This window comes from Leptodactylus fuscus, chromosome 5, assembly GCF_031893055.1.
Source record: "Leptodactylus fuscus isolate aLepFus1 chromosome 5, aLepFus1.hap2, whole genome shotgun sequence".
Lineage (NCBI taxonomy): Eukaryota > Metazoa > Chordata > Amphibia > Anura > Leptodactylidae > Leptodactylus > Leptodactylus fuscus.
In genome coordinates, this window is record NC_134269.1 from 128,087,904 (window position 1) to 128,113,870 (window position 25,967).

Sequence of the window (25,967 nt, forward strand, 5' to 3'; positions counted from 1 at the left end):
AGCGCTTCCAATAGAAGCGGCTGGCACGCAGGGGGTTAAGCTGCCGCTGGCAAAGTCTGCCTGCCACCGCTTTCAATAACATATAATGCGCACCGGACTGCGCCTTATAGTCCGGTGCGTCTTATATATGAACCGAGACGGACTATAAGGCGCTCATGGGCAATGCGCCTTATAGTCCAGTGCGCCTTATAGTCCGTAAAATACGGTAGTCTAGGTTCCAGTTGGACAGGTGATGGTCCACTCCAGCAAGGTTCAGCTTGTCCCTCAGTAGCCATGGCTGAACGGTGTTGAACGCACTGGAGAAAGCAAAGAACATTATTTTCACAGTTTTTCCCCGTTTCTCCAGGTGAGAGAGAGCTCTGTGAAGAAGGTGGATGATGGAAGGTCTGTTATATCCCCATTTCAGAAATTACTTATATAATTTTTTTATTCCCCTCTAGGAGACTTGAACCAGTGATCTTCTGAGGTTTTATGTTCAACATATTTTTAATAATGTTTGATAGATAGATAGATTTTTAGTATTAAATTCTGCAATTTTCACTTTGGCCTTGAAGCCTGAAAGACTGATAGCTGCTAATTCTGTAGGGGTTTACTTCACAGAAGTCACCTCACAGACAAGACAGAAAGAACAATATAACCCACAGAGCAACCACTGCAATATACTTTAAAATAGGTCATGGTACAGGTTATCTTCTCCCCTTTCTGTATAAAGCATGGCTAGAAAACTCTCCCATAGACCTCAATGAGTTGTATGGTTGATTATAGCCATAACATTGATGTAAATCAGATCAATAAATAGCTTTTAGCAGTGCACAAGAGAAGTTTAGGCAAGATGGAATTCCAGAATCATGTAAAGAAAATAGAATACAAAAAAAATCTACAATCAGGAAAAAAAAAATGATGGTTTGGTGTACACTGTGTGGTTCATTAGTAAAAACAAAAGAAGAAACACAGCATCACCTGGTACCTAGCGCATCACCAAACAACAAGCACTATAACCATTTTAAAAATCTGGAAAGTCGCTCACTTTGTGGGGTCGTGATTAAGTCAAAACTCCCTAAGATGCGTATCATATATTGGAAACTGCCAGGTGGAGTAAAGTATTCACAGGATATTCGTCACCAGGACGTTCAATGAGTCATCAGAATAGGACCAAAAATAACACTGGTTTTGAATCCAGAAAAGGTGCCAGGAAAACAAATCTGCACTTACCAGGCTGTCTTCTTAGTAGAATCCTTTATTCAATATCTCAATACAACACGCTTTGGGACCACAACTGTCCCTTCCTCAAGTAACACCAGTTTCAAATTCAGGAAATCCAAAACATCTCTCTTCGCTTAAATAATTCATATCTATTTGGTGAATCTTTGGGGATTTGGTTGATTGGAGTGATATAAAAGCCCTTAAAATTCTAATTATGTGCAATGGAGGCATGTCTAGACACGTTGTGTTTTTCATAACCATTATATATATTGGAGCAATGTTTATTAACCCTTTCCCTCAAGCTCATTATAGTCCTACCCACATATTGTAGTTCATATAGGCAATCAAAGAGATAGATGAGAAATAATGAAGAACAATGTAATGGATCTACCAATGGATGTATTTTTATACAGTGTCAGCATTTGTCAGTATTAGATATATTATATATGTATGAAGCTTCGATATTTTATTATTTTTATTGAATAAGCTTGTTGGTGATTCTTAGCCAGACCTAGTAGGTGTGTCTTAATACAGTATTTGCTATTTAAACTTGGTCAATGCTACTGTCTATTATACCTACCTAATATACCTAACACTTAAGGCAGGGATAGTTGTGGTGAGGTTTTGAATAAAGGATTCTACTAAGAAGACGCTCTGGTAAGCATGGGTTTGTTTTCTTGGCACCTTTTCTGAATTTGAAACCGGTGTGGATCATGGAAAAACACCAGCAAACAACTGGTGATGTGCTCGCCTGGTTAAATGGTGCAGTACAAGTAAAATACTGGCATAGGTTTGATATAAAGTTTCGGTCATGAGTACCAGCGCTGCACAGAATACGTCCATGCACCAAATAATCAGAAAATCTGAAATTGCTTCTGGCACTCATGTATGTAGATGAATGGATCAAAGTAGTGCAGTTAAATTCTTTATTGATTACTATTTATTATGACACCGAAACAGAGCATTTCATCATTTTTTTAATAAATAAAAAGAAAAAAAAATGGTGATGCTTCCCCTTTAACCCTTTCCCGACGTCCGCCATACTAGTACGGCGCATGTCGGGTGTTTATCTATGGCGGCCAGGTGTCTACTGTGTTACACAGTAGACAACCAGCACTAATGCCTCCGATCTATCCCTGGACCGATTGGAGGCAATAACCCCTCCGGCGCCTCCATCAAAGGCCATTTTGCCGGTGATCACAGGCGCCTGGTGCAAGCTCCAGGGCCGACGTTACATTTCCATGACAGCCGGGAGCCTTGTAAAGGCTGACAGCCGGTCTGCAGTCTCTTTCTTTTGCAGGCTGGTCTATGCAGCCTGCAACAGTAATGATGATTTTTAATGTAATGTAGCATTGTAATGCATTGCATTAGTGATCAGACCCTCTGGGGTTCAAGACCCCTAGGGGGTTTAATAAATGCAAAAAAAAAAAAAAAAGTGAAAAAAAATATAATTTTTTTTAAAAAGGATTAAAAATTCTAATCACCCCCTTTCCCTAGAACACATATAAAAGTAACTAAATACTGTGAAACACATACATGTTAGGTATCCCTGTGTCCAAAATCGCCCGCTCTACAAATATATAAAAATATTTTTCCTGTACGGTAAACACTGTAGTGGGAAAAATAGTCAAAAGTGCCAAACCGCCGTTTTTTCACTGTTTTGATTCTAATAAATATTAGAATAAAAAGTGATCAAAGCAATTTCTTTTTTTCAGAAAATTGTAGAACTAAAAAGTACACCCAGCCCCGCAAAAAAAGACTCCTTATACATCCCCGTACATGGACATATAAAAAAGTTACGGCTGTCAGAATATGGTGACTTTTCGAAAAAAAATTTTTTAACACAGTTTGTATTTTTTTTAAGGGGTTAAAATGTAAATAAAACCATATAAATTTGGTATCCCCGGAATCATACCAAAACACAGAATACAGGAGACATGTAATTTTGGCTGCACAGTGAACGCCGTAAAACCGAAGCCCGTAAGAAAGTCACAGAAATGCATTTTTTCTTCAAATCCACCCTATTCTGAATTTTTTTCCAGCTTCCTAGTCCATTATACAGAATAATTAATGGTGGCATCATGAAGAAAAATTTGTCCCACAAAGATTAAGACCTCATATGGCTCTGGGAGCTGAGAAATAAAAAAGTTATGGGGTTTAGAAGGAGGGGAGTCAAAAACTAAAATCAAAAAATGCCATTGGCGGGAAGGGGTTAAAAATCAGACCTATCACACAGCCGATCCTGAAAGTTCATGACATTAACATATGTTCAGTTCCTATAAAAGTACTCACACTGGACTTATATATTATTGTATAATGCTATGGATTCACATAGGATTCTGCAGAAGGAAGTCTAAATAGAAATATTCATAACAATTCAATTGTTTAAAGACTTGAATACACATGTATAGATATGTATTTCATTGTGATAGTAACAATTTCAGGATATCAACCCATACACTATAACATGAAGTCAGATTTCTATAACAATATTCAACTTACTTCTATGCCTTTGTTGTTATCTTTTATACAGTAAAATGCTATTCAACATTTTAGTGACCGTTTTATAATTAAGACATTATCTTATCTAATTATTCTAAAACTTCCCCATTGAACAAGAAGTCTAAAACTATTCAAACTTCAAGCGACACAAAGAGCTGATGGCAAGAGATATTCAAAATCCAATATAACAAGTGAAAATAATTTGACACATCAAAGAAGTGTGTAGGCAAACTGTCTCCAAAAATGAAACATTGCCACAAATGTGAAAATGGATTCAATACAATATAAAACATAGTCATTCTTTATTTTATTACCGTGACAAATTTTGAATGGATTCTGATAAGAATTAAGATTCATTATCATATTTTCAGCTCAAACAGATATTAAAAGTGTTAATTAAAGATTAAAGTTGATATAGATATATTCACAGCCACTGAAAAGTGTACAAATGTTTGTATGAAACAATTCTAAAGGCTAGAATCTATTTAAGCTGCTTTATTTGTTACATATTTTGCTGCTTTTATTTTTTTTTAGCCAAAGAAGAGTGGATTGGGCTTAGAAGTAGAAATGCTCCCTTCATACAGTATTTTCCATTTCTTTTGTAGCCACTCATATGTTTAACTAAAAAAAACATAGCATCACAAAATCTGCAACAAATATGGGACCTTAGGGCTAGTTCACACGAGGCAAAATGGTCAGGATTTTGATGCGGTTTGTTCCCGCTCACGGATAAAAGAAGCGAGCTGCCCTTTTTTAAGGCAGATTCCGCGCCTCGCGACACCACCTTCCAGATTAGGCCCATTCGGAATTTGTTCATGCGGAACCCCGTGTGAACTAGCCCATAGTCTAGCTCTTAACGCTAGTCCACTTAATAGCAAAAATAAAACTGAAATAAACAAAGGACATTCAACCTCTCCTGTTTTTTTCTGTGGTCTCTTACTATGTGGATTTTTCTGTGAAATGCATATGGCAACATTACATGAAGTAACACATCTTATGCAATAATGAAATAACACTGTCCTTCCTAAGCTATTCTATCCTATTGGCACAGTACTGCCTGATAACCAAATATTATGATTTGTATAAAGCCAGTGTTGTCCCATAAAAAAACCTGTTGCAAAATAACAAAGATTACAGTCAGCCACTGAAAGGAACGAGCCCTTTTGAATTGAAGCAATGTTAGGGTGAATTCACACTGAGTAAACGCTAGCTTATTCTGAACGTAAAACACGTTCAGAATAAGCGGCGTCTAAAGCAGCTCCATTCATTTCTATGGGAGCGGGGATACGAGCGCTCCCCATAGAAATGAATGGGCTGCTTCTTTCACTCCGTGCAGTCCCATTGAAGTGAATGGGGAGTGCCGGCGTATACGGCAAGCTCTGCTCATGCCGGAGCGTACACGCCGGCACTCCCCATTCACTTCAATGGGACTGCACGGAGTGAAAGAAGCAGCCCATTCATTTCTATGGGGAGCGCTCGTATCCCCGCTCCCATAGAAATGAATGGAACTGCTTTAGACGCCGCTTATTCTGAACGTGTTTTACGTTCAGAATAAGCTAGCGTTTACTCAGTGTGAATGCACCCTTACTGCTACTGACAATTGTATTTTCCAAAGTTTTTGTCCAAAGGGGAATTTTAGATCAGCAAAGAATTATCACAATACAGTACGGTCAATTCCTCATCTGCTTTTTTCAGACCATACCCCTATGTATGGTTACCACAAGAATTTCAAATGCATTCCTTTTGCAAAAATCATTTACGAAATTCATTATAGGACATCCTTACCAATCAAGTGCCATGACTGCCATGTCTCCACAATTTATACCACTGAAACATGAGAGCTCTGAACACTGTAGTAAGTGTGCACTATTGCAGTCCAAGGATAGGGCATTAATATCTAGTCTCAGACAACTCTTTAAACTAAAACAAAAAAAAAACAAAGTGAACAACATAAAAACAGTGAATGGGGCTGTCAGAGGTATTTTTTTTAGTAGATCTGAAGGCAGGGATCTGGATAACAAAGGAAACAGTTACTCATTTTTTCAATGCCCTGACCTAGTTCTATCATTTCTGTTCCTACCATTTTAGAGTCCTATTTGTCTTCACTGGTCCCAACAGCCATAACTGAATGAACACCATGTGACCGTTGAGCTTATTTAGTCACATTTGCATGATTGACACATGGCTACTAAGGTCAGTGATTGGCTACATAGGTCATGTGATGACCAACATCACATTATCACTTTCTGCTTAGTGGGTACCAGAAATTGACCACTTTAAGGAGAACCTGTCACGTCAATATGGAGCACTGAACAACCAACAGGTCCTTATATACCTAGGATATAGGCCTATAGCAATGTAAAATGTTTATACTTATCTAGAAAAGAGTCTGATGAGATGCATAAAACTCATCTTTCGTGCTCCTGGCGCATGTCCAGTGAACCCAGGGAAGTTCAACCGGGCTTCATTTCAATGAAGTCGAGTTACACTTTTCTAGATTCATTAAAGAATTGCACTGGTGTCGAGAGTGCAGGAACTAGGTAAGTATAAATGTTTTTATAGCGGACACAAATGGAATTAAAAGAGGGTTATTTGGGACACTAAACTTTTGATCCATAAAAGGAACTGTGGGTGGTTCTCTTTAAATTTGTTGTACAAGAAAAGTCTACTGTCATGAGAAATTAGGAAATAAATGGAATTGTCTTGTGTTGATGCCATATCTTGCTAAGGGCAGTCAAATGAATGATAAAATGCATAATAATAATAATAAGAAGAACAAATATTTTAATGAACAAAAAAACATAATCAAAAAATAAGCTATAACCTAATTGTATTGTATGTAAAGAAAATGGCATTTTCTATTTAGCCACTGCATCAATTGTGGCAATATGGTAAGACACATTGTCAAAGTTATAGACAGAATGCAATAAAGCTAAACTGTTACAATACTAAATATATTCCAAAAAAAGTTAATGAGATAGAAACCTTCAGATAACCTTGTTCATCTGCTTCTGTCACATGAGCGTGGCCAAATGAAAGATAACAAATGTCACATGCCAGACAATTAGGTTAGGTAATGTTCTCAGTTTGTACTGAATCAGAAGTGAAAAGTCATCTTCATCAAAACTGCATTTTATAATAAAGCAGGACATAGTGAATTCAGAACTCTAGACAATCATAAATCCATCTTGAATTTTACATTAAATGGCACACAAAAGTCTAAATGAAATGCCGGTTGGTTAAAATAGCGTACCAGTAACAGTGTACAGTGGAAATAAAGTGATTCAAAGTGTTTTTTCCCACAACTTACATTTTTAGTATTTCAAGGACAAATATACATGTTGGCAGAGAGGGAGCAAATTCTTGTGCTTCCTCGTCTGTTCACAAAGGCTACAGCAGTTATGTTGTCTGATAGGATCTTCATGTGATTTCCTTTTAGCAACAGTTCCATATTCTTCAGAGCTTCCAAGATGCAGATAATTCCCTCAGATCTGAAGAGGCTGCTGACATATGTTGGTTCCATACTCCTTGGGCTATTGTTAGCAAAGTGTGGGATCCCTAGTCCTATTAGCTTCTATCCATTGTACCAATTGTTGGATCCACATAACCCCTCTCTGCCGATTGATATTTACCTGCCACAAGCATAGCAAGTTCTTTACAGCCACTGGCACTTTCAGTTTCTTGTCTGTCCCAAACAGACAGAAGGAATTTTTGAGCTTGTGTGGGGTTGAGGTCAGAGTACTGAAAGGATTGTGGAGGTTTCATTACAGCTCTGCATAAATTAAGAAATCCGACTCAAGATGGTTTGCTTTTATTCTTGAGTTAGGAAGGATATCATTACATGAGAATTCAAAAGAATTCCAAGAAAAATCTTCTGATGACTCGGTACGATATCTAACTTTTTTTTTGCTGATTATCCAGCCCAAGTCCAAAATCCATTTCATGGTTATCTGAAGAAGGGTTGAGAGTGTGTCTATGGCAAATGCTACAGTGAGGAACTTGTCTGGGTATGGTATAATCTGGATACCTTTTAAATATAGAGACCGTGACCTCTGCCATGATCTTAGTGAAGATTCTTGGAGCAGACAAAAGGCCAAAATGTAGGGCTTGAAACTGGAACTGATGGATTAGACTGCCATAGTAGACTTACTGTAGAGCAAATGGTATTCACTGTACTGAAAAATATTTTTTTATTATGTAGCTTTGCATTTTCTGATGCAGCAATGTATAACTTGCTTGTGTTTGTATATAATTATTTGTTTATTTTTCCAATTTAGGGAAAGGAGGGTGATTTAAACTTTTTTTTTTTTGTATATTGAAAAAAACAACAGTTATAGCACCTACTCTGCTTCTGAGTAAAAGTCATATATTAAGATCTGACAGATGTCAAAAAGGGTTAAGGATTTCCCAATACATTTTCTATTTCTCAATAAAATTATATGCCAGAGGGAACAATTGCTTTCGCTCTCCTACACGTCCTCTGCATCAGCCTGTGTAATCAGACCGCTGCAGAATGAGTGCTGATTGGCATGCATTATAGCAGACTGTGCTCCTTATTAAAAAGTGCTTCATGTAAAAGCATTGAGTTTTCCTCTGCAGACATTCTGCCCCATTATACCTATACAGAAAACACCAGCATTTCCACAGGTTTAATTGGCATGCTGTGATTTTCAAAAATGTGTTTCTGAAAACACTGCTTTTCCGCTGCGGATTTTTTTCTGCACTGTATGGATGTGATTAGTCAGAATCCCATTCACTTTGCAGGTATTGTAAAATGTAGTTTTTTGCTGTGCGTGGCTTCATCTTCAGGATGAGGGTACTGACCTGGGCAAGAGGAGAAAGCTGGTATCAGACACCTCTGGCAGTGGTTAATTTAATCAAGAACAGTTGAAATCAGATTCAACTGATACACATCTAATGTATGGGTCAGAGATGGTGAACCAACTGTGTCATCAATCCTCTGGGCCACCTCCAAGGGTGTTGTATAAGTAGCCATCCAAGAAATTACCTTTTAACCCCTGTACAAGGATGTACACTGCTGGCAATAAATCTAGAAAAATCACTGTTACACTTCTAAGCTTTCTAACGTCCCAGATAAATTAAAGGATGATTATAAGATTATGCTAAACATAAAGCAGAGATATCATAGATAATATTTTTTTATGTATTTGGGTGGTATGAGGATCTGACTGAAAAACAGAGAATTTCACATTTTAAACATTGAGAATTTTTCAAAATTTCCATCAAATTTTCTATTTTGTTTATCATAAATAAATGCAAAAACTATTGAAAAAATATGAAGTACATTGCATCACAAACAAAAAACAAACAAACAATCTCAAAATCACTTAATACCAATTTATTATGACATAAAAAGTCACATCAGTTTTGAAAAATGGGGCCGTGTCCTTAAGGATAAGGCCCCAAGTGGCGTCCCACAGCAAAAAAGTGCTGAGAGAAAAACCATGGCATCAACGCATCACGGTTCCTCCCACAGCGCTTTTGACAGAAAGTTTGCAGAGTTTTCCTCTGTGGACTTTCTGCTTCAATTATACCAATAGGAAAACTGCTGGCATTACTGTAGGTATAATTGACATGCTGCGATTCCCAAAATCATGACATTTTTGGAAATCGCCATATGCCTGCAGCACGTATTTTAACGCAAAGTGGGGATGCAATTCGCTAGAATCCCATGCACTTTGCTTTGACTGTAAAATGCCATGGTTTTTTTCCACGTTGAAGCCACTTGGGGCCTGATTACAGACGTTAGTAAGATTTCTTCCATCATGTTTTTTACTTTTCTGATACATGCATAACTTAAGCATTCATCATGTTGTTTAGTATCACTGGGAATGGACATAGACGGAAGGGCTCTATCTGTGTCAGTCTTCTGCTACAGTTAAAGGGGTATTCCCATGTACATAATCAGATCTATATTTGTAGATAATTAAAAGTTAAACATTTTTGCAAATATAAGTAGTTAAAAATTCTGCCGAGTTTGAAAGATTTTCTCTAACTTTCTTAGTGGTGACAGTCTGTTATCTTGATCGGTTGCCAATGGTTACGACTACTAATGCAGAAACTTTCTATGGTCTGGGACTTGTCAGGAACCCAACTATGATTTTCTTATTGTAGTGGGGTTATCAGGCAGGGACACTACATGTATGAGAAGATATCCCAGCCACAATAAGGAAATCATGGCCGATTTTCTGACCTTAGAAAGTTTCTGCATTGGTGGTCGTATCCATGGCAACCGATCAAGATAACAGACTGTCACCACTAAGAAAGTTAGAGAAAATCTTTAAAACTCTGCAGAATTTTTAATTAATTACATTTGCAAAAATGTTTAACTTTTAATCATCTACAAATTAAAAAATTATTATGTAGATGGGAATACCCCTTTAATGTTCATTGTTGTTGTGCTATAATGGATGACAGCATTGGACATTAACAAGAGTAGTTTGAACCTACCCCTGAAGCTGATTGTTAGGGAATTGCTAGGACAGCAATTCCAATTCCCCAGTAGCTGTTGAAAACCCTGGGGTGGGACACAGTGAGTCCTAAGCTGAAGCCCCCAACTGTCCCTTCCTATTGCCAGGCCCTATCCTACGTAATAGGTGGCAACCACGAAGACGATCTCTTCCTGTATATGTGATACACAAAACGCAGATAAGACGGACAACAAGAAAGGGAGGTCAGCTAGCCAAGGGTCAGGAAACAGTCGAGCGATACAGTGCCAAATTGGAGTCCAAACAATAGTCAGTAGGGAAAGCCAGAGGTCAAGGATTAGAATACAAGCAAGGATAGTGACAGCAAAAAGCAAGTACGCACAAGGCAATAGCATCACCAATGTGACTGCGAACCAAGAATAAATAGGGAGGAAGAACCCGCCCTGAACCTGATAGGAAGGCAGGCTGTCAATCACAGGGCAAAACAAAACTTAACTCTTAGAGGAGCAGAGGAAAATGAAGGTGAAGGAGACGGGTGTGGTGGAAAATCAATAAACAAGGTGAAGGAATAGGACAGTGTTCAGACAATGCAACCAATAACTCTAAGCAAGTTATCAAACTGTGCACGCCTCTTGCGCTGCTGAATGCGAGCAGAGGGCGGCGCAGAGACCAGAACAGGCAGAGATGTTACACTGATGAATTAGTTCCAGTTATAGCAGGAATACAGCTTCGAGAGCTACACTGCAGAGCTTATCTGGATCTAGGGGCCAGCAGCTTTGTCAACTCCAATCACATGACCATGGGTCTAGAAGGGAATCTCCATCACGGTAGCTCCCATAGCTGTATACACAGTGCTCTTTGAGCACTGTGTATACAGCAATTGGGAAGACAGCGACTGTAGTAAATTGTCTCTGTCTTCTCTCTGTTGTAACAGCTGGCTAGCTGCTTAACTCTGTCAGGATGTATCTATGTCCTTGCAAAGTTAGGAGTGTACTGTCTGGACATATAAAGTCAATGGGATGTCTGAACTGGTTAAATAAACATAACTTCTTGCGTTTCCAGTCAGATTTTCTGATGTCTCCATTAAATCAATTCCCTAAAAATCCAATTAATTTTTAATGCTTCTTATCTGTAGCACAAGCAATATCTATAAGGTACAAGATAAAACATTGCCAGTTCAGCAAAATTCACCAATTCAATGATGGTATCATAATTATTATTCTATCCTTAGGTTTCCATCTTATCTGTTATTCTAATAGACTGAAATTTGCCTATACTTCACTATCACAGTTGTTATGATTTAACTCTTCAGGAACAATGACACAAATTAAAGAGGACCTTTCACCATATCTGGGCACAGGCAGTGCTATATACTGCCAGAAAGCTGACAGTGCGCTGAATTCAGCGCACTGTCGGCTTTCCCGATCCGTGCCCGGTGTAAAGCGCTATCGGTCCCGGTACCGTAGCGCTTTACAGTTAGAAGGGCGTTTCTGACCATTAGCCAGAGACGTCCTTCTGCCTCGCGGCGCCAATCGCGCTGTGCTGTGGAGCCGGGAGGAACGCCCCTTCCCTCTCCTGATAATGCTACTCTACGGACAAGCTGTGTGAGCAGAGGGAGGGGGCGTTCCTCCCGGCTCCACAGCACAGCGCGATTGGCGCCGCGAGGCAGAAGGACGTCTCTGGCCAATGGTCAGAAACGCCCTTCTGACCATAGAAGAGCTACGGTACCGGGCCGTAAGCTCTTTACACCGGGCACAGATCGGGAAAGCCGACAGTGCGCTGAACTCAGTGCACTGTCAGCTTTCTGGCAGTATATAGAACTGCCTGTGCCCGGACATGGTGAGAGGTCCTCTTTAAACGTGCTTGGCTTTTCTATTTAGCAATGTTGACAAAGATTTAGATTGATAAGCTAAACAAGCTAAACAAGAAAGACTTGATCAGGGCTAAATGTGACAGGTAACAGGTGACTGAACATAATGAGAATCACTATTATTTAACTGCAAATTACAATCTGGCGTACAAAACTGCTATACATATGTTAAGCACATCAAATATTTCTTTTTTTAATACAATTTATGTCTGGTGCATAATTAGACTACCTTAACCTCTTAAAGGCAAAATTAATGTTGGTCTTCAAGAGACCTTTCACTAACTCCAATTCTTTGTATTATTCATTAACTGCCGCTCCACTGATTCTGCAGAAGTTGGATTTTTTTTCTATATGACCCACCTTTCCTGAGTAATCAGCGCCATTAGTTTCAGCACTAAATATGTCAATTAAGCTCTTTGCTGAAATCAGTAAAACTGTACCTGCTCAATAATCCAAAGAGTGGGAAATGATAAAAAAAGACCTGTTTTAACTCTATGGACCTATAAAATTGCTCATGTCTGAGCAGAGCTCACCGGAAGGATCAATTTACACTGCCTAGGGGGACGAGCTGAATGCAGGATGGGTGTGTTTAGTGATAATGCAGCACTGCTCAGAAATAGAAAAAAAACTTCCCCTGTTCTCCAGGATCCTCATTTGAATAAAAAATAAGGTATGGTTTTTATTTTGCTAACAGCATCTACAGAAATATGGGAGAGGTGTAAATTAGCTGGGGCAGTGATAGTTGCCCTTTAAGTTTTGTGAAAGGCGTGCTCAAATAGGTTGAGATCTGGTGGTTGACTTGGCCATTGCAGAATATTAATAACAATAATAATTAACAATATGTATAGCGGTTGGAGAACCAGCCTTTCCCCAACTGCAATCATGGTGGTCCGGGGGCCCAGCCATCTCCAGTTGGTCCTGTACCTCTCCAGGCCTGGTCACACCCCCCTGTGACCATTATCGTTATGTCTCTGACTGTAGTCCTGGCAGGCCGATATCAGTGAATGAAGCATTGGTCACACTAGCGCACTAGAGCTCCATTAATAAGGAGGAAGCATAAGGAAATTTCAGTCCCCCATTCTGATTGCTGGGGTTCTTGGACCCTCGGTGATCTGACACTTATCCTCTATCCTGTGCATAATGGCTAAGTGTCATTAATAGAACAACACATGCATCTGATTCCAGAAGATTCCATCGCCTAGGTGCCTCTTGGGAAGAACAGAGGCCATCAGTTATTTATGGTTTAAAACACAAAAACAAACACCTTGCCTATTAATATTTTTTTTTAACAATAGGGCAGGGAACCCACATTACGAAAACCGGTTTTACATTACCTGCAAAGTGGATGGGATTCTGGCTAATCCCATCAACACATTGAAGATAAAAATTCACGGAGGAAATGCAAATTTCAGCATGTCAATTATACCTAAGGAAATGCTGAGTGTTTTCTATATAGGTAGAATAGAAACAGAAAGTCAGAAGAAGAAAACTGTGCAGACTTTCTATGAAAAATGTTTTTTAAAAAAACATGATTCGTATCAGCTGTGGTCTTTTCTGAAGTGTTTTTTTTTTTTTTTTGCAGTGAATGGCAGTGTTGGGCCTTAGCCTAATATGATTTCCAGAAAAGCTTTTGTTGATTGTAGGTTTACAGCAAATTTTTTGGACTCTCATGTTGCCCAGACACTGGTAATTCCTTTGATATAATTGGCGAGTCTTTTAAGGGTCCATTCACACGGAGTAACGTGCCGCAAAATCACGGCCGCAAAATAACGCGGCATATACGATCCAGGCTCCCATTGAAATCAATGGGAGCTTTTACGGTGCTCAAAATCACACACGACGTATACGTGCCAGGTCACGCGGCACGTTACTCCATGTGAATGGACCCTCAATGTGACTGCTGTGGACAATGCTCCTTTGTCTCACAATGTAGTTAAGTTTTACACGCCTTAGTAACTTTAGAAGCAGGCTCAAAATATTTTAACTCAAAATATTTTTTTATACCTGAAGATTTTTCTACAGAATTGGATGGTTACAGGCACACAATCTATGAATTGAATTGGAAAATGGGGAATTGATTAAATTTTGTGCATCTTGCATGTATCTTTCTATTGCTATTGTCTCATCTGATGCTCTACCATTGCTACTTTCCCTGTACAGACCTTCTTCCTAGTGAAAAATATCCCAATGGGAAGTGTAGGGAAGTTAGCTTGGTAGAAGCAGTGGTGCGGACCCAAACAGTCAAGACAGGGCCACAAAATATGCAGGAAACTGATTTATTTACAAAAAAACAGGAAAATAAATAAACCATGACTTCAGGCATAAAATAAACAACACAAAATACAGCCTTAATTTCAGGAAAAAAAACAAATACCTGCTCGTCTGAGTGACTAACTAGATAGTAGGTTAAGCTAATTATATGTGTGGCTTACTTCCAGCCACATGAACAAAACAGGAGCAATATTGTCTCACCGGACTCAGGGTTACAGAACAGAAACACTCACCTCCTTTCACTCCATGGAACTGCACCGGAGTGCAGGAGCTGCAGCCTTTTTCTGGCCCAGTAATGAGCCAAGGATCTACACCTGGGCTGAGGCCTACTCCAGATCGACCCTGGACCACACATGTCAGAAACCTGCGGCTGATATATCTGGACTCCAGCACTCTGACTGTCACCTTCTCACAATGGATATATATACAGTATATATATATATATATATCTTTCATGAAAGGCAAACCATGAAAAATTTTATGAAATAAAGATTTAGTAAGGACCATATTTTCCCATCTACTTGCAGTGAGTGATGTTTCTTTGTTATAAAAAAAAAAACCTTGGACTTACGGGAATCATATAATCTACTGTAGTTTGTATTCACAAAGGGGATGAGGGGAAAACTGCTTTTAATAATCTTGAGAGTTAATTCTGACCCTAGGTATAATTATCTTGCTCTCTTAGAGAAGACTGAAGTAGACCTTCTGAGATATGGTGGGCTTGGTGTCTACTGGTTTGGCCATATCGATGTGTTAAAGATGGATGTTGTCCCCCGTTTCTTCTACTTGTTCCAGGTCCTGCCAATTCAGGACCTTCACTTCTACTTCTCAAAACTTCAGACTATCTTTGGTCGTTTAGTCATTGAGAAAGAATTACTCTTGGTTTCCCTCTCTTCCCTGCCTTGGATCCCTGCTCACTATCACCCGCAACATTTCCTCTTGGTATGGGACTCAGTGTGCAGCAAAGTCAGTGTAGCAAGGGTCCCTAGAGCCTGCTGTTCTACAAATTGATGTTCCCTCCTGGCTGCTCCTACCATTGTTTTTTGTGTCGGTCTATCCGAGATGATGTAAGATTGCGTGGCATACAGGTGTTGGGCTCCCTCCCCCCCTTGAAAAGCCAATCCGGGCCTACCTCTGTCTTGGTTGGAATGTTATCAGCCCTTGTGCTTTATTCGCAAGTTGAGTTTCCTCTCTTTGTCACCCCCTACCATCCTGGTGTTTCCTCACCTTCGTTTTCTTTTTTCTGCCTGCAAGTCTCCTCTTGGGGATGGGCACCATCATGTGGCCTTATTTGTTCGTTCTCTGGTCTCCCCCCACCCCCACTGATTTCTTTAATTGATTTTGTATGTTACTGGGACTTATGTTCTGGGCATGTTAGAGGATGCACCATTATGACTGATGTGTTTGTCGGGCCTTGAGCCTCGGCCCACTGTTTCAAATATGGTATTTTCTGCTGTTCTCTCATGTTACAGTTGAAAAACATTCAATAAATCTTGATTAAATATAATACCCTTGAGATCCATTATGAATATTTGGTTTGATTAATTCTCTTGCTTGGTTAACACTTGGTTAATGAATTTTTTGGATTTTTCTGGACTTACCGAACGTGCACGCTGGGCGGGCATTCAGGGTGTGTCTTCATCTTCATCCACGCCTCTTCTTCCTCTGGTCCCGTCCTCCTCCGGCGCTCGCGAGCGGACACTGATATAAAAAAAATGACCTGGGCGCATGCGCAGTAGCCGTAGTAGAAGCCGCATGCTACTGCGCATGCGCCCAGGTCATTTTTTTTTATCAAAGTCCGTTCGCGAGCGCCGGAGGACATCGGAGGAAGAGGAGGTGTGGATGAAGAAGAAGACACACCCTGAATGCCCGCCCAGCGTGCACGATCGGTAAGCAGAGCACATTCTTTTTTAGGTTATTATTTTAAAACGGGGGGGGGGGGGGGGGGTGTAGTTTAATATAACTTTTACGGTGCCTGAATAGCCTTTTTAAAGGCTATTCACGCATATGTGGGGCTCTATCAGCATGATTTTGCTGATAGAGCCCCTTTAACAAATGACCCACTGTCTGTCAATGGGCAAATCTAGAACGTGTCCTTCTGGGTCTCTGGCACCTATGGAGTTTTGTGCTGGTACAGAGTCAGTTCTGATGGGCAGGGCCGCCGATAGGCCAGTACTACTGGTACTGGCGTCAGGGGCCCGGCCAAATTGAAAAATGGGGGGGGCCCGGTTTTGGCCCGTTACCGTGTGCCGGCCCCCTGGCACCCGTAGCAGTCTGCTCTGCGTCTGCTCCTCGCTTCGCCGCTGCTACTGGCTTGTAGACGCGATATGATCACATCGCGTCTAAAAGCCAGTAGCCGGCGGCAGCAGCGAAGCGAGGAGCTGACACAGGTCAGCTCCTCGCTTCAGCCATCGCGTCTACAAGCCAGTAGCCGGCGGCGAAGCGACGAGCTGACACAGGTTAGCTCCTTGCTTCGCCGCTGTGCGTCTCTCTCGCTGTCACATATGCGGCTGAAGCGAGGAGCTGACCTGTGTCAGCTCCTCGCTTCGCCGCCTCCGCTACTGGCTTGTAGACGCGATGTGATGACGTCACATCGCGTGTATAACTGTGCGCCAGTGAGAGAGAGGCGCGCAGAGAGCTGCGAGGGAACGAAGGAGAAGGTAAGTCAGTCAGTGTAATGTGGAACGTGAAACTGGGGGCAGAGAGAGGACGGCATGACAATGGGGGCAGAGATGGAGGGACATGAATATGGGGGCAGAGATGGAGGGGACATGAATATGGGGGCAGAGATGGAGAGGACGGCATGACAATGGGGGCAGAGATGGAGGGACATGAATATGGGAGCAGAGATGGAGGGGACATGAATCTGGGGGCAGAGATGGAGGGGACATGAATCTGGGGGCAGAAATGGAGGGGACATGAATATGGGGGCAGAGATGGAGGGGACATGAATCTGGGGGCAGAGATGGAGGGGACATGAATATGGGGGCAGAGATGGAGGGACATGAATCTGGGGGGCAGAGATGGAGGGCATGAATCTGGGGTAGAGATGAGGGACATGAAACAGGACAGAGATGGATGGGACATGAATCTGGGGGCAGAGATGGAGGGGACATGAATCTGGGGGCAGATGAAGGGTGTATATGAAGCTGGGGGAGAGATAGAGGGGGGACATATAATGTACGGGTGACTGTAGGAGGATTATACTGTGTGCGGACACATGAAAAATTAATGAGAATGGATGGAGTCAACATAACAGTGGGTCTGGCTAAATTTGCCGCGGCGCGCAAATTTTGTCCCTCTTTTGGTTCTTCAAAAGTTGGGAGGTATGGGTACAGGGGGCAGTGGAAAGATGTTAGAAGGTGGACGGGGGGGGGGGAGGGGGATTGTTGGGGCATCGGGTGTGCGGCACTGCGGAGAGGGAACTGGGGCAATAATATATAATATATAAGTTTTTAGCTGGAGAACTACAAAGCACACAATAGCTCCAAAGGTATGTGTGCTTTGTATTAATAATGATGTAGGCGGCTATGTTACTAGCATAGCAGCCTGTTTGGGGGTGGGACTTTCACTTTAAAGGAGTGTTCACATTGTGTTTTTGGCCTCCCTTGCCGGGATACGTTGGTAACCAGTCACAATCAGCTACCGACTTATCCCTGCAAGGAGAACTGCAGGCCCCCCCTTTTTTTTTTAATGGCCAGTTCTTCGTGCAGGGATAAGTTGACAGCTGATTCTGACTGGTTACCAACGTATCCCGGCAAGGGAGGCCAAAAATGTAATGTGAATAAGCCCTGAGGATTTATTAAGAGAGCTCTTATAGATGGTGTTGGCTCTCTATAGGCGCTGTCACGCGGAGCAGATTGTACCTGCAAATAGAATCTGATTAAGCCTTGTAATGCTGCTAAATAAAGGGAAATGTAATACATAATGGGTATGTCGCAAATTAAAGTAGTTTTAAAATGGCGGCGGGAGGGGGGGGGGGGGCAGACACTTAGGCTTTATGGGGCCCCAAAATTCCTGATGGCGGCCCTGATAGGCGCTGTCACACGGAGCAGATTGTACCTGCAAATAGAATCTGATTAAGCCTTGTAATGCTGCTAAATAAAGGGAAATGTAATACATAATGGGTATGTCGCAAATTAAAGTAGTTTTAAAATGGCGGCGGGAGGGGGGGCCCAGACACTTAGGCTGTATGGGGCCCCAAAATTCCTGATGGCGGCCCTGCTGATGGGTCACTTTTAGCTTTTGGAGCGAACAAGACTTCTAAAACTACTGTGATAATTCTTCAATGGAGAAGGGTTTCCATTACGTTTCCCCACATTACTGTCACAGATGTTCTTGTGTGCCATGTCCAGTCACCAGACGTGTGTAAGTATTCTCAGCGCCATTTCCCCGTGCTATTACGTTTCGTGCATGTGAAGTCCCTCGTCCCTCCCGTGAGCAGTGTGTGGGAGCAGCTCCCCTCACACCTCCGCCGCCCCTCCACTACTACACAGCCGCGCAACAAGTGCACCACAGCGGCTCCCTGACTAAACTTGTGAGGAGAGCAGCGCTGCCCCCCGCACGAGGCGGGACACGGAGCCAAACCACGCCCCCCTTTCCTTGTGGAAATAGTCTTCAGTAACTCAACGTGTCCGGAAAGGTGTGTGCACAGGGGACAGCGCAGGCATCTGAAAGCGAAAGGGGAAGTAAGTCCGAGCGGAGCTGTCACTGGCACCTGGAGGATGTTGGATCCGTCTTCCAGCGAGGAAGAGTCGGATGAGTTACTGGAAGAAGAGAGAAGAGATGTGCTGGTCGTCACCGCTCCGCACCGGACCGTGCATGCTGCCCCCCGAGATGCCAGGGACGCGGCTGCCCGCTCCACCCTGGCCAGACCCGCTAGCCCCAGCCCGTCCATAAGCAGCGAGGGCAGAGAGGAGCAGGAGCGGGCGCAAAGAGAGGAGCGGGAGCGCAGGAACCGCTTGCAGCTCTATGTCTTCATTATGAGGTGCATCGCTTATCCGTTCAACGCTAAGCAGCCCACAGACATGACCAGGAGGCAGCAGAAGGTGAGCCGTGCTTACTAGTGCTGGTGCCCGGCCACCTGTGGGGAGTGAGGGGCTCTGCTCCGGCTTATGGCTGGGGGAGATGTGCTCTGCATCCTAGTTTATATGTATGTCTATAGAACCGTGTGCCATTCACGTCTGCATCTCTCCAATATATTAGCACCTTTGTCAGCCTTCCATGTAATGACCTCATAGAAGGAAGTTCTCCTATAATAGCTGAGCTATAGGTGCTTCATGCCATATGGTTCAGTGGTGTGGAAGGGACACCTGTGTAGGTGCATGTCATGATATATACAGTGCTATAATATATACATGGCTCTGTGGCACAGTCTAGATGAGCAGTGATGCTCCCTTGCTATAGATGGATGGTACTTGTTGCTGCATTGAGCTGTCATTTGTATGTGCCCTTTAGAAACCCACACACTGGCTTCTGATTCATCCTAATGGTGCCACCGCTTCTCTTGACCCCTAACAAATGACAAATTGGCAAAAGGTTCAGCGAAGGAAGTGTATGATGCATATAAATGTACTCCATAGCACACTGACAGTGTTTGTATCCAAATCTCACTTTTGTATGTATAAATGGTGCTTTTCATACTGTATATGGCTGTTGTCGTAAGGCTTTATTCATACTGGTGCTTGACTTTGGTGCACCTTGTACACAATATGCTTTTCCTCCATAAGGCCAGGGCTACAGAACATTTGCAGCTCTTCAGATTGACTTTAACTATTGAGCCCCAGCTGCAGGCCAAATGAATTCATTGAGTTGTTTGCAATGTTCTGGACTGCAGCTCTCACCAGAAACGCTACACACAGTCTCAGTGTAGCCTTGTTATTAAAAGCCTACCTTGTGATCAGTGGCCACCATGTTCTCTGTTGTGGGAGTGGGATGCTGGCTCTAGATGAAAATCTACATCTAGGTGATCATAAATGTGGTGGGTTCAACGGCCCTACCCATCACCGTGCCCTCAGTCATGTGTCCTTCCAAGAAAGTGGCAAGGGCAATGCAAAAGTGAAAAAAAGGTCACTAATTTGCCACTTTTTCATGACCTATACATCAGAATGCCAGTGTGCAAGGCATGATAAATCTCACTCTTTCCAACCATGTGCAGATCCAGTGGTCTAGCATACAAGGCAATAAAAACTGTTGTTTATTGTGAGGATTGGGGGGGGTTTAATCTTTGTAATGTCCTCATCACTTTCCCAAAAAGGGAGTGTAGTCACCAGCCCCATCAGACATATAATTTACAGCAGAAATCTGGTGCTGTGGGAAATGTACACCAGTTCATAGCTGGCGTACATTTCCCCTCCAGGTGCAGGGTGTACATCACTTTTGTGGAAGTGTGTGCTTGCTCATAAATGAGGTGGCTCCCTCTGCCGAAAGAGGGGTTATTGAGACTAGCATTAATGCCAGTTTTCCGAAATCTGCCCTTTTGTTCTTAAAATGGCCTTGTGATGGCCATTAATAAAACTGCTGTCACATGACTATTTTTCACTGTTGTGTCAATAGGGCCAATTGAATTGATGGGTGTGTTGTCTATGGTGGAGCCAGGAAACCTCCTCATAGAATGGACATCTGAATAAGGAAGAAATAGGGTTCTCCAACCTCTGACATTGGGTGTGGAGAGGCAAGGGCTAGAAGAGTTGTTAGAACAACCATCTGGCAGTCAGCAAGCATTATGCACTAGAGATGAGCGAACAGCGTTCGATCGAGTACATGTTCGATCGGATATCAGGCTGTTCGATTCGAGTCGAACACCACATGGCAAACACACTAAAAATTCGTATCCCCTCCCACCTTCCCTGGCGCTTTTTTTTCACCAATAACTGCACAGGGGAGGTGGGACAGGAACTACGACAACATAGGCATTGAAAAAAAAATCTGAAAAAGTAATTGGCTGGCTAATTCAGGTGACCTCCAATTTATACGAACAGTGGATTTAATATCCGGTTCATATGAGACTGTGAACTATGTGAATGTGAGACAGGGATAGATGTACAGGCAGGGTTAGCTAGGGATTACCTTTATTTAGGGGGGAATGTCACTCACCCAGCTCTTTGGGGCTCTATCTGGTTGGGATCCCTGTCAGCTTGTGATATGCACGAGCTGACTTTTTCCCATAGGAATTCATTGACCAGCGTTGATTGGCCGAATGCCATACAGAGTACAGCATTCAGCCAATCAACGCTGGATCTGCCGGAGACTCGTCTGTGAGGAGGCGGAGTCTAAGATCGGACCAGAATGGAGACTGCTGTGGACCAATCTTAGACTCCACCTCCTCCGGCAGAACCAGCGTTGATTGGCCGAATGCTATACTCTGTATGGCATTCGACCAATCAACGCTGGTCAATGCATTCCTATGAGAAAAAGTCAGCTCCTGCATATCGCAAGCTGACAGGGATCCCGACGTAATACAGTGACTTGGGCATGTTAGATGCCCCCAGACATGCTTCCCCTGCTGCTCCAGTTGCATTCCAGAGGTGTTGGCATCATTTCCTGGGGTGTCATAGTGGACTTGGTGACCCTTCCCCTAAACGAGTATTTATTCCCCATAGACTATAATGGGGTTCGATGTTCGATCGAACAGTCGAGTATTGAGCGGCTACTCGAATCGAACTCCGGACATTTCTCTGTTTGCTCATCTCTATTATGCACTTATCTAATTTAATAGCAAAGTGGGTGGAATCCTCCTTCATAGAAGGATTATCCTTACAATTGTACTGTTGCACTTTGCCATATCTTAGTGGTTATGCTCTATTTAGTATCATACACAATTCTCTTACTACTGATTAGTAATTGTTGTATATAACAAGCACATAATGAAGATGTTGGCGAAATACCAAAGGTGTGAACAGTGATTAAGAAACATTCACCTGTGGCCTTTAGCTCCATCAGGTTTGACATTACAGCATACATTTTTAATTTTCCTTCCTATGCAGACACTTCAAGGATAATTTAATTTCTAGTTTCTTTTCGTTTTGACATATTGTACCTTGAAGGAACGTCTCACAGAAGCTTTTATTGATAGAAAATTTCATTTTTGTTCCAGGATTAATCAGGATAAGAAGAAAGCAGGTTGAAATTTGGGGCTGCAGTGACCTTGCACATCAAGGCAATAACTTGTTACAAAAAGAATAGTGTATTGCTTGCTCTGATTACAAATGCAAAAATCTCTAGGGGGGCAACCATTACAGTGATGGATTTGATGTCTTCTGTTATTGACCCGTCTGAGTGACAGCTTATACTCCTGTATTGTCATACCCATAAAACAAAGTGAGATTTGTTTCTTTCATAAATTTATAAATATTTATTTTAAATATTAGAACATCAATACAAAAAATAATTGTACTATATTTTACAACAGTCTAGAAAGCAATTTTACTTTTAAAAGAGGTCCTTTCACCACCTCCAACAAGTCTACCTCTTTACACCAATAAAAAGGTACTGCCCCACTGATTCTGACACAGTTGGAACTTTGTCTTTAGCTCCAATGTTCCAATCAATATTGTTAGTTTTGGTGCCTGATATGCTATCTAGTCTCTGTAGTGTCAGGAGGGTGGTGTCGGGCAGGAGCAGGCGAGGGGTGTGATTCTGAGCTCTGACATTGGCTGCCTCTGGATTCCTCACTGCCTGACACCACCCTTTTGTCATTACAGAGCTTAAATGACATATCAGATACCAAAACTACCTGTGCTTGTTGCTCAGGAACGATGAGGGCTAGAGAAAAAATTTAAACTGTGGTGCCGTGCCCATTAACATATGCTAAGAACTTGAGTTGGTAGGGGGGTGAAAGGTCCTCCTTAAATAATAAGTGATTTGTGTTTCAGACTTCACTTTCATCATTAAAATTTGCATCAGTTACAATGTTATAAACCTTTAGCACTCTAGCTGCCAGCTTATTGATTTACAATGTCTTTGGGTACGTGAAAACCAGAAAGCACACAGATAGCATCAATGTGATGTCCGTGATTTTTATTTTTTATAGGTTTTAATGGTCTGCGAAATGTACCAAAATAGTGTAATATCTCTACTTATTTGTGGTGGACTAACAGAGCTGTGCATTCGACCATTAAAAGAAATAGATCCACATGCAGTCTCTGCAGTCATGAACCACACATGGTCACAAAATGTGGACAATGTGAATAAGACCCAGCTGAACCACCTGTGGTGGGAAAAAAAAACAGCCGAAAAAAAATCCCATCTGCTTACTATAGTTTGCAGTGGGTTAGCTGCTGGCATTTGTGCAATACTATGAGTACACAGCCTTAGCTGAAAATAGAGTGGTAGACTCTTGCCCCTTCCAACAACATTTGTGACTACCGTGGGTGTTTCATTGCTTTACATTTTTACCCTTTACATTGGGGGAAAAATATGCAAGTGACTTCACTGTGATGGAAAGAGTAAAACTTGCTTTACCACCAATAATCACACAATTGTTGTAAAGCAATGAAAGTAATTTTTTCATTCACATTTGCAACATTTTGAATTTAAGCTATAAATATGGTGAGAAAAGAAATTCCTATTTGGCCACACCACCTTCCAAAAAGCAAAATTGGTGAGGGGGGAAAAAAGCCACAAATGTGTCATGAAGGGCAACAAGCAAACAAGCCTCAAAAAAAAAGCCAAATAAAGTTGCTTAGTGAATGTGCCCCAATGGGTCAGTCGTTAATGGTCATCAAAACTGATTTGCATCAGAGCAGCGGCTGTCAGAGAAAAAAGTGGATTGCTTTAATGTCATTAAAGAAAGGAAACAAACTAGATGACCGGCTATTAAAAAATAACATGGGCTATATGTAAAATGGGTAAAAAATTGTGTTATTGAGTTATGTAAATAGGGCCTTATTGGTATGCTGGTATTGTGCATCAGTGTTGGTAAGCCTAAGGGTTGGTTCACACTAGCGCTTGTATTCTGTCTGCGTGGAGACCCCCCCCCCCCTCCCCGGACGGAATGCAATCGCAAGTGATGTGCTTGCAAAGCACACGGAGCCCATTATAATCTATGGGCTCCGTGTGCTTAACTGCACAGCGCTTGCATTAGCGTTGGTTTTCCTTTGGGGGGGGGGGGTGTCTTCATGCGGACTCCTTGCGGACGGAGGACGAACGCTAATGCGAACCGTGCATTAGGCAGTGATGGCGAACCTTTTAGAGACCAGGTGCCCAAACTGCAATCCAGAACCCACTAAGTTATCGCAAAGTACCAACACGGCAATTTAACCTTACTACTGTGCTCATCCACGATTGCAAACAGTTGCAGACCTGCAAAATACAGTCATGTGAATGGGGCTTTACAGAGCCTACAATAATACAAACAACTCTATGCTGAAAGGTAAAAGTTTGTATTTGGCACTTTTATACTTTTGAAGCAATTGATCTTCACTATTTTCATCACACAGGATCTGTTTTATTTTGACCATGCAATGTTATTACAGCCTGTACTAATATCACATGTCTTCTATAAAACAGATACTGTGTGATATAAATAGTCAAGGGCCCCCACGCAGTACAATGTGCTCCACAGTGACCCCCCTACACAGTACAATGTGCTCCACAGAGGCCCCTAACACAGTATTACATGCTCCACAGTGGGCCTATACACAGTAGTATATGTGCACACAACGAACCTGCAACCTACACTGACATTTGCACATTCCGATGAAAGAAGCGTTCACTCGCTAACGTGGAGTCGTGTACGGATTCCCAATTAGTGAGCAATCAGGGAGCCTGGATGGGACAACAGCATATGTGCCAACAGAGAAGGCTCTAAGTGAACCCCTCTGGCACGCATGCCATAGGTTCGCCATCACAAGCCTAAGGCCTACTGCACATGACTGTGTGCAGTCTCTGGGTCAGTGAAAATGGCACGGATAACACACGGATTGATAACTGTGAAGAAAAGACAGGATGTCTAACACAGGTGCACCAGCCAGTCAGCATAAAGCAAAGTCTGCAGCAGATCTTTCTGCTATGAAAAAAGAGACAAAAATAGTGAATGGAATTTGAGCAGCACAGACACTATGGAGTATATAAAGACATCTGCTTTCACCTCTACAGTGCTCTACTAGCTCATCAGTAGGGGCGTTGGCCCTTGTCAATCTGATATTGGTTATCTATAATAAAGATAGGCCAATAGATCAATGTCTGATTTGTTGCTGTTTCCTTAAGATACTTAGTCACATAACTTGACAGCTACAGCAGTATTCTCTGTTGAGAGATTATTTGGATGTTTCCTTCTCTCCTGGACGAGAGAACATCATATGTGACAAAGATTTATGCCACCTGGTATGATAAATACACTTCTGACAGCAACTGTGCAACAGAATTTATTATCTTGTGTCACTTGCATTGATGTGAATTGAACATGTCACAGAGGTACTGAATGTCAAGTTTGGCACCCGGGTAAGCTATAAAACTCTTACTATTCACAGTGCAGCTGTATAGTCATCTAACCAGTATATTGATATGTTTTGTGTGATTAAATTATAGTTGAAATCCGCATGGTTTGTTATTTTGGACATTCTTATTTTGTAAGGTGACATTCACACTACCATTGTTGATGTCTATTGCTTTCTTCCGTCATAGGATGACAGCAAAGGACATTAAATTGTTGCAGAGAATGGACCCAGAAT

General features: G+C 41.9%; 1 protein-coding gene across 4 annotated transcripts in view; it reads left to right on the forward strand.

Moving 5' to 3' along the window:
• Positions 1-18,924: 18,924 nt before the first annotated feature.
• The window catches only part of CADPS2 (calcium dependent secretion activator 2), a 283,863-nt gene continuing 276,820 nt past the window's right edge, over positions 18,925-25,967 (forward strand). For all 4 annotated transcript variants that reach the window (XM_075274223.1, XM_075274224.1, XM_075274225.1 and 1 more), the window contains exon 1: positions 18,925-19,343. In XM_075274223.1, coding sequence (XP_075130324.1) covers positions 19,020-19,343 — 324 coding nt within the window. In that variant the 5' untranslated portion in view covers positions 18,925-19,019. The remainder of the gene's footprint in view (positions 19,344-25,967) is intronic.